Source organism: Corella eumyota, chromosome 1 (genome assembly GCF_963082875.1).
Source record: "Corella eumyota chromosome 1, kaCorEumy4.1, whole genome shotgun sequence".
NCBI classification, from domain to species: domain Eukaryota; kingdom Metazoa; phylum Chordata; class Ascidiacea; order Phlebobranchia; family Corellidae; genus Corella; species Corella eumyota.
Genome location: NC_137490.1, coordinates 4,086,639 through 4,096,620, shown reverse-complemented (window position 1 = coordinate 4,096,620; position 9,982 = coordinate 4,086,639). Strand labels below are relative to the sequence as shown.

The 9,982-nt window shown below is 30.6% G+C and overlaps 2 protein-coding genes across 2 annotated transcripts; both read right to left on the bottom strand.

Moving 5' to 3' along the window:
- Nucleotides 1-277: 277 nt before the first annotated feature.
- Nucleotides 278-4,340, bottom strand: LOC145764185 (tetraspanin-8-like). The gene is made up of 10 exons (XM_082575787.1): nt 4,197-4,340; nt 3,331-3,525; nt 3,070-3,240; nt 2,831-2,989; nt 2,613-2,671; nt 1,799-1,820; nt 1,299-1,493; nt 1,067-1,216; nt 418-606; nt 278-355 (listed from the first exon to the last, which is right to left on the bottom strand). The coding sequence occupies exons 1-10, from the start codon at nt 4,254-4,256 to the stop codon at nt 293-295; spliced, it is 1,263 nt and encodes a 420-aa protein (XP_082431913.1). The 5' UTR covers nt 4,257-4,340; the 3' UTR covers nt 278-292.
- Nucleotides 4,341-6,916: 2,576 nt separating this feature from the next.
- LOC145754825 (tetraspanin-9-like) lies at nt 6,917-9,493 on the bottom strand. Its single transcript, XM_082570963.1, has 5 exons — nt 9,301-9,493; nt 9,017-9,214; nt 8,728-8,892; nt 8,116-8,322; nt 6,917-7,343 (listed from the first exon to the last, which is right to left on the bottom strand). Exons 1-5 carry the CDS (start codon nt 9,370-9,372, stop codon nt 7,299-7,301), a joined length of 687 nt encoding a protein of 228 aa, XP_082427089.1. The 5' UTR covers nt 9,373-9,493; the 3' UTR covers nt 6,917-7,298.
- Between the last annotated feature and the right edge of the window lie 489 nt (nt 9,494-9,982).

Below are 9,982 nucleotides of genomic sequence, written 5' to 3'. Positions count from 1 at the left end.
ATATTTTACATAGTCATAAGATTTTTACATCATAGCCATACAATTTAAAATATCAATCCGCACAAAAAAATTTAAAAAGTGAAAAACAAACAAAAAAAGAACAAAAATTTTACAACTGATACAAATTTAAACTGAAAACTTTACTTATTTAAAAATCAATATTAAATTATATTTTTTAAGGTAACAAAAAGCCCAAAAATAAAGTCACATAAAATTTTAATCAGGCTGAAAACAACGGCAGGGTAAGAACTATCATCATTGTAGAACAATAGATAATAAATCAAAATATTTATTATGCTATTTCGTATCCGCTAATGCCTTGGTGTAAACAGCAAGTAAAAATCATGGCCAAAAGCTACAAAAAATAAAGCGATTTATTAAACAATTGTCTATAATATTTGTATGTGTTTAAAATACCTCAAACACCAAAACCCCGATTGCAATACCCCCGATTATCCAGAAATAGCCTCTGATTGCAACCTCACAACCTTGAGAGTACAAGGATTCAGATGTTAACGAACAAGTCGAAGTGACTGAGCAACAGGAAGGTGGAAACTCGAACATTGATTCCCAGTCTTGAGGCCGGGTAAATCCACAACATTGCAACTAAATATAATTCCTTTTTATTGTACTTATATATCGTTGCTGAAGAGCAGACTACATTATAGTAACATAGAATAACATAAACTATTCTAGAGTTGACTTTAGCAGTTGTGGTTTTCATAAATCATATTTGCAACTAATCTTCGAACTTATTTTTGGCTTGGCAGGAATTTAAACCATTTAAGGCACCTTACTCAAGATCGCTAGCATGGCAGCGGTAGAGATTGAACCAAGCCCGCATGTCGTAAGGTCAATTTTGTAGTCCCACACATCACCCCGTCGCTTGTTCTTACGAATTATGTTAATGTTAGATTATAGCTACCACGTTAATCTTTAATCAATTTTTAATGTGTACAGTTTGTGCAATAGTAAAGAGCTTTTTTTGTAAAACTTAATTAAAAAAGTATGACATTTCAAAGCTAGAGTTTGTGTAATAAAAAGTTTTAACTAAATCTATTATTACCGAGGATTGTATTGAATCCCAAGTTGTCTTTGTTGAATTTGTGTAATTCAACAACGTTTGTGCTGCGTCCTTAAGTCGAGGAAAGTAAACGAATAGCAAAGTTATTATCACAAACTCAGCGATAAACAACAACAGCATGACACTAAAAAACTGGAAATAAAATGACAGATTAATATTTTTTGAAAAAAATATTTTATCTAAAAAAATGGGTTACACAAATTTGACGACATACCAATCCTAACAAGCACTTGCTTTCTTTTATCGCGCCAGTGCAGCCAATAAATCCAGCCAGAAATACCACACAGCCAAGCACAATCAATGTTATCACTGCGTTGTTAACAACAGAAACATTGGAAATAAGTGAGGAGAATTTGTCCCCATCAACTAACCCCCATATTCCAACCCCGACTAAAATGCCACCGCAAAGCTAAATAACACAGACTAGAATTACTTTGTTTATTTAAATGATATAAGGTTGTAGAAGGGCAAATTTGAGGCCTAACTATAAATTAGTTTGTTTTTCTAATTCTAGTTGATGTACATAAAGAAAATACTTACGGTAACTAAGCATCCAAAAATGATCATTAGACATTTACAGCATGATAGAATGTTTTTATTCATTTTCTATATTTTCGTTTTGTAATACTTTTTTATATATGTTATTAACTAACTACAGAAAATAAAAATATTGAATAAAATCTTGATTCTTCTCCAAATTTAAACTAAACTAACTATGCATTTAGCAAATCTTCTTCTTTATAAAAGTTAAAAAAATATAGTTTTTTTTTGCCTTTCGCTTCCCGGTTGTTAATGACGTTTTATTACATCCTTTGATTGTATGAAATATGAATAGTTTGTTCGCAATGGCAAAGTATTGCAATGTCTTATATTAATATAGAACAAAAATCATACCTTACGTATGTAACAAAACAGAATGGCTTCATTAAATTTACTGATTGTGTTTTTTACGCACATCGAAATGCTATTTTTGGCCGAAAAAATAATGATGGCGTTATTAATTTCCTTTTTTGCTTGTAAATTTTTTTAATGAACACAATATTTATAACCTAAACCTTTTTTTTAAACTTGACAAACAACATTTTTTTTACTACATGCAATATTTTATTGTGTATAGATCGAAAGAACAGAAATTGTGGTTATAAGATACAGAGTATTTTAGTACAGAATGATTTTGTAAAACAAATTGTTTTTTTTAAACAGGTAAACAACCGTTTTGTTGGAATCTAAATAAATGTTTCAATGTTTCATTGTTACAAAATACTGCTATACTCCTTGAAGTGTATATTATGTACAGAAACAAATTATTTCAACATGCCATTCTTCTAACTAAACTGACGTTTGAAAAAACAAAAAACTAGTGTCATAGCATGAACAGCTTCAGAATCAAAATATAATATCCGCCAGTAGATCTTGAGTCCATCATGCGGCGACAAATTATGGTTAGAAAGTTAATTAAAAATTAGAAATGTCCAGTTAAACGTATATATGTACAGTAAGCACCTTGAGACAAAAGTGAGATGCTTACGCATATCTATCCTTGCCAACATTCGTGTAGAGACAGCATGCGAAAATCATCGCCAGCAACTAAATTTAAACCATGACAAATCGTTGAAAGGGACCACAAAAAATTGGTTTACAATCAAACAATAGATATTTTAACCTTAACCTATAATATAGTCCAACCCAAGGCATAATATCGTATAGTTTTAGCTTACGTAAAATTTTTGTTTAACCAAAACTTACCTCAATGACGAGTACACCGATTGAGATACCCCCAAGTACCCAGAAGTAATGTTTGATGGCAGCTTCACATCCAGATTGGGGTGGTATAGCGGTAAAGCATGTAGGTTTTGTGGCTATTTGAGCCCAGTCCTGTGGCCCATTGATACCGCAGCAAGTAAACTAAATCAAACCAAAAATGATAGAAAAATTAAACATGTATAAAATACATGATTCAAGGCTGTTCAGTGCATTCAAATTACCGCTTCTTGGAAAGCATCCCATGCAGCTGTAGCGGAGTTTCCTTCGGGTGATTCCGTACCGTACAACTGCATTGAATCTACCGCCACCTGCCGGGCATCTGGATAGTAAACAAAAGCCAAAACAGCTCCGACAACTTCGATGATAAAGATAATCAATACCATGAAAAAGAACTAAAAATAAAAAAGGATAAATAACAAGCGTTTAAATGTGCAGATAGTACTGAGCACAAATTTTAAATTAATAAATAATTTCCCACTAACCGCTCCCAAACAGAATCTGTTCTCCTTGATAGCTCCGCAGCATCCAAGGAATCCAACGAGGAAGAGGAGAACGCCAACAGCAATGATGATGTAAACCGCAGAGAAGATTGACATGTCATCACTGATCACCTCTTTGAAGGAATCGGCTCCTACTACAACCCATATTCCCACAGCCAACAACGCAGTACCGCTCAGCTATAACATAAACAAAATATAAGAATATGTTATGTATAAAAAAATAAGAAAAAAGAGAAAGAAAGAGAGAGAGAAAGTGAGAACGAAAGAGAAAAAAGACAAAAAGTGTTACGCAAAGGCAAAGCCACAAATAGATCCAATATAATATCAAACAAATCTTCCAAGTACAATGGCAAAATAAGATGGGGTAACTATTTTGGTTTTAGAGGGGTTAACATTTGGTTAAGTAATTCACCGTCTGAATTTAAGTCATGTACTTTGCTCAGTGAGTAAAATCACGTACAAATATGATCGTGTAATAACATTATAAATAGGAATGTTAGAAGAAACGAGCATAACGCTCGTATAATTCACACAATAGTGTAGGATACGGTTAAATTCCTTACTTAATGAAACCTCGCCCTAACAACAAAATATCACAATCTACGTCACATCTCATTCAGAAAACAAATACAATTTTACGAAGTTAATTTAAAGGTGACTTTAACGTAAATTTACGTTGTTGTTTTTAGAAACCATAGATTCAAATATCAATTAGGCTAATGTAAAGCCAATTAAAAATTGCTCTATTTTAACTTAATGACAGAACCAGCTATTAATAGCCCATGATACAAATACCAAATTATAGTTTAAATAAAATTAAAACAATAATTCTAAGAAATGATACTTACAAAAATGAGTAGGTTGAAAAAAAACATAAGATACTTGCAGCAACTTAATCCGCCGTCCATGATTGTATTTTTATTTTTCAAATTATTTCAAAATTAATTCTCAATATATTAAAATCTAAACAAAAAATTAAAATTGTTGATTTTGTTTTTGTATTATTCTTGCTGGTATCACATTATTATGTGAAGCTTTTCACGTTTTTATAACTGAACATGCTTTTACTACCTACTGTAATAAAATAGCTGTGTAGATAAAAAGTAGGCTAGTGTGTTACTAGATATTAAAAACTAAACTAATAAATTCGCGCAATAACAGAAATTATACTTTCATTTTAAAGGGGAGGTTAAACCCTTTTTGACTAGTGAAAACTATAAAAGCCTTACAAGTCGTTTTAAATATGTTTTGAAACTCAGAAAACACACGTCATAGCTTAAGCGAAATCGTAAAGCTCGTGTTTTGCGAACCGTGTCGCAATCCATTGTTATATCTGTTGTTTATTACGCATAGTGTATAGATAGGCGCGTACTTTTTCATCAATCCACAACGCTTTCTTGTTTTGATATTACTATACTGCTAAACTTATTACTTTTAAAATAATTAAAAGCAGTGTTGAATTTAAATCTAATGAAATGTCGAAAATATTGATTTTACTTATTTCTAATGATTTTTACATCTAGTGTAGGTAACTGTATGTTATGCATACCCAAAGTTTATAGAAGTTAAACAAAATTCTAGAATTTGTGAATTAAAAATAAGCAAGATAGGTACCGGTTTCAAATTAAGCTACCTTACTAAACACAATTCCAAACTGTAAACTTTTATTACAACCCAACAATACGTTAGTAAAATTGGCTAACATTTTAATACTTCATTGACTATTCAACAACTATAGTTCGACGAAGTGATAAAATTTATATTAAGTGGCCCTTAGGGACGTGCTGTGGGCAGCTGCTGTTTTCAAACAGAGAGCGCTAAAATTTCTTATCTATCTGTTTATACAATTCTTTAGCTGAATTACGTGTCCATGTTTTCACTTTTCTATGCTGATGTACAGACTTCGGTACTATGACAATACATAAAATTTCTGACGAAGTCTTTCACCAAAACTACTTGAAATACAGTACGCTAAAAATAAGACTGGAAACAACTAGTTGCTAACGTTAAACAATTACCAATGCGTATCTATTCACTTTTTAAAAACGAAATGTGTGATTTTTTACAGATATCAAGTTACAACTATTTTGTATTCGATATTTATTTACGTTTCCAACTATATAGGATATTGCAAAATATGTTTGTAGTAACTTAGGGACGACCCAATAATTTTCAATAGGGTTACCGGATAACGCAAGCCTATATGAATCACAGAAATAAAACAAACTCAGCAGTAATATAACCAATATAAAAACTACCTATAGATTAAAGAAATGAATAATATGTTATGCCTTTATAAAAGATGAAGGAATAACAAGATCCATTGTACTTCACACAATTAAACCTAACAAAAGATAATGTTTAACATTCAGTAACAATAAAAAAGCATTTTTGTATTTAAATTAGTATTAAATTTAAACAACTGACGAAATGGCAATAAATACACCAATAGATTATTGCTGCATTAAAACCTTAACAAAATTCACACTACTATTTAAAGAACAACTGCCAATTAAATCGCAATAACAACTGGAAAGTTAAATTGTTTTTTGTTATTTATGCAAACGCACTTTTTCTCTGTTCCAAAATTTCTTTGTCCTTCCTGTATTTCTACCTATAAAAGGCTGGCTTCAAACTTATAAATTATTTAAACCAACTATCCTGTTTCCAGTAGAAAAATTAAACATATACATACGCAAAGGAAAAGTCACATGACAGTGCGCTAATCTATTCCATATAAATAAAACATATTTTTGTAATGTGGTGTTACTGTTTAATAAAGCTTTACTGTCTGACTGTCCTAGCCAAACTAAAATTAAAATCTATTTAAAAAGAGCTGCATAGCGTTGAAATTTTAATTAAGTTGCACAATGCAAAAAATTGTTTACGCTAATATAAAAAACTAATAAGCTAAACATAATTGCATAGTATTTCGCATACCAATTAAATTTAATTATAGTGTTTAAACAATTAGATTTGTTTCTTCTATAATAACATATAATATAAGGTAATTTTATACATAAAAAATAAAAGTTCTAGCTTACATAGTTACTGCTCTTTTTATTCGCTTTTTTATTGCTACACTACACTTTAATAACGCGCACAAATGCGAATAATGGTGACACATTTTTACTAAGTAATAAAAGCTCGTATAAAAAGTTTTTCTACCACGCTTTGTAGGTGTAGTCACCACTCAACCTAATAAAACCCTACAGCGAACCATTGAAAGTCAGTGAAGCAAAAACTGGCCAATTCAAGAAGCTGCTATTACTGAAACATTTCCACTGCGCCTCAAGCAATTTAAGTGTTTCCAAAAAGTTTTACCAAATTTAGTATATATTTTAAAAACTATTATCTAATATATAACTTATAGGTAAATGTATACTACAATATTCTAAATAAAAACAAGACTTATAAAGTAAAGTTTTTTATAAATAGTATTTCTTATTATTAGTTTTGGTAATACTTTTAAATGGAAACGCCCAAATTTGACATTTCTTTTATTTCACCATTCACAATGGCCCGTTCCAGAAAAGTGACTTACATTTCTATACAACATGAACATATAGATGCTATATAGAAGTTTTATTAAAAATGTAAAACATAAAACAATGACTAAAAAGCAAAAAATATTGTTTTTAAATGGACTTGAAAACTTATTATATATAGTTTCTCTTTATATACATGTGACGTCATTAAAAAATCTCGTGACAGAGGACGTCACAATCTTAAAAAAACAATTAACATGACTTGTATATTGGGTCAAGTTAAACATAGAAAAAGAAAAAAGTTTTAACACAAATAGTGACAGTATTACTAACACACACATATTTTAAAGTATACAACAATTAATAGCAAGCATTTAGCTGTGTATATGTTTTATTTTTTTGAAAGAATAAAACAGAAAACAATTGTGATTCAAAATCTATTGTTGGATGTTTAACTTGTTATCACATATTTCTTAACGCAAGCCCCATCACAGCGATTGCTAATAACTAAAAATCAAAAAAAAATTAATTAAATTGCAAAATTACTTAAAAAGTTTCTAAAAAATTTTCTAAGTTAAAAAATTACTTAAAAAGTTTTTAAAAAATTACAAAAAGTTAAAAATTATTGAACTATAACGTAATACCTATAACGTTACCGTTAAAAAAATCCTATGATTCAAGTACATTACATTACCTAATTCCGATAGCGATATTCATTTATTTACTCCTACTGTATTATTGTAATAAAACAAAGAGAAAAAAGTCACAGGTTTATGGTTCATTTAATTTCCTAGTATTCATTTGTTCGCTAGGATAAGGTTTTTGTTATGGTGTTGACGAGAAAACGTAATACACTGTTGTTTAGTGTTTTGTTAAGATCTATAGACGTTGCTTTTCTCTTAACAGGTTTTGTTATAAATAAACTCCTTTATACCTTGAATCTATACGTATTTTTAAAATTAAAATAATTTTAAGCTTCTGTTATTTTCGTGTTTATTTTAAATGTAGTGTTTAATACTTAAAAACTTAAGTTTATTATTAATCCATATCTGAAGTGTAAACCTCATACCTTAAAACTTATAACCGAAAGCTACTCAGGCAAATATTTACGTAGTAAAGACTCAGACACAAAAATTCCGAGCCAGTTAACCGCGAAGTATGATTAGAACGCAATTGTAGCTTCTACACGCAAAAACATAACCTTGGTTGTTCAAGTGTAAATGTGCAACTATATTACTACAAAACCTTAGTTGTTCAACTGTAAACGGCTGTCACATACCTCAAAAATTAATATTCCAAGTCCTAAGCCACCCACAAGAAGGAAGAATAAGTGGAGTTTAATGTCGCATGGAGTCGTGAAAAGTTGGTCGCTGGCGGAAGTGCATGTGAATTTATCTCGGCAGCAGTTGTTGGGCACTTGTGGAAAATTAGGGGGGCCAACACGACGGCTCCAATCCATTACACTTATCATTCCACAACATTCAAGCTAATGAACATAATGAACTAATATAAGATGCGATATTCGTATTTCAGAAAAGAGAATATATATACAAATATAAAAACACTTATAAACCAGTCAACTGTGTCACGAAGTGCCTGAAATTCCTTATTTTTAAAGATGACGTTAGCTTTTCCTTTTAAAGGAGACTTAATTTACATTTAAGAAAGCCTTGAATTTCCCTTTTAAAGTGTATTCAACCTACCAATTTGTACAGATAGTAATAAATATAATCACTATTAAACAGTTATTATTTAATTTGTAAATTTCTAATGCAAAGAACAGTCGTTGATATTTAAAACAGAATGTCTTTCTCAATAATTTTTTTATTTCAATTTTAAACTATATATATAAATAACCTAAAACCACTAACATCAAAACTAGAATACTTACAACTCCTTGGATGGTGTCCCAACCATCCCTAACATCTTCATTTCCAGGAACATCATAAAGAGCAATACTTTCCTGGGCTGCGTTTCGAGCGATCGGATAATACACAAACATTAAAACCCCGCCAATCGTTTGTCCGATAAAGATAATAACCATAAAGAAGCATGCCTAAAAACAACGCGAGCATTGTAAAAATACTTGTAAAAAAATGAAAACCTAAAACTAATATTTATTTCGACAAAAAGTCATTTTAAACAAAAAATAAATACTTTTTTAGATCTTTAAATCTTACCCCAACTAGTATGTTTCGACTGCCTAAGAGTATTCCAAATATCCCGATAGCCGCGTTAAAAATAAGAAGGGCACCAGCGGCCATCATAAGATAAACTGAAGGAAATAAGCCAGGGGCATCGCCCGTTATAATTGGACTGAAGCTTCCAACAGTAATAGCTGTCCATAAGGCTAAACCCAGTAGTGTAGCACCCCCAAGCTAATGTAAAATATACGTGTTAAAAAAAATAAATTTATATATTGGTTTTAGTTTTATAAATTACTATTTCATAAAAAATTACTTACAAATGACACCAATAAGAAAAAGTAGTTCGAACACTTCAATGTCCCGCTAAGTTCAACCGAACTTCTTCCCATCTTGTTTTATTTATTTAAAATCTGATAAAAATTACAACAAATCTCTAAAAAATAAAACCTGGCTATTACCAAACGAGACACGACAATCAACAAAGCAACGACAAAGAAAAATATTGTCAAACTGATCATGAGATGCCGTACCCCAAACTATATGCCTGACTGACTCTAATTCAAATCCAAAAAATAGGTAGGACACGCTTCAGCTGAGACCCATAGCGTCGGATAATGACGTCAAATTAAATGGGGAATTCACTAACTCAACAGAACCTTACCTTTTGTTAGGCACAAAAAATAAATATCATATTACATTAAATGGTATTATGTCACAACTTCTGTTAACTTAAATATGTCTAACCTAATAAGCAAGATAAGATAAAAGGGTTGTGCGGTATGGGGTAAATTGTGGTTTTGAAAATAGTATAATTACTTAACTGGAAGATACGCATGCCTGATAAGACAAAGAAGCGACGCGCCTTTATTTTGGATACAAATTTGGGAACAAAAAACGTATAAACTTACAACTAAACCTCAAAAATAAATTCTTTGTCCTTTTCTACATGCAATACATATTATCTTACTAAACTGAACTAACTTTTCACATTATTGAACT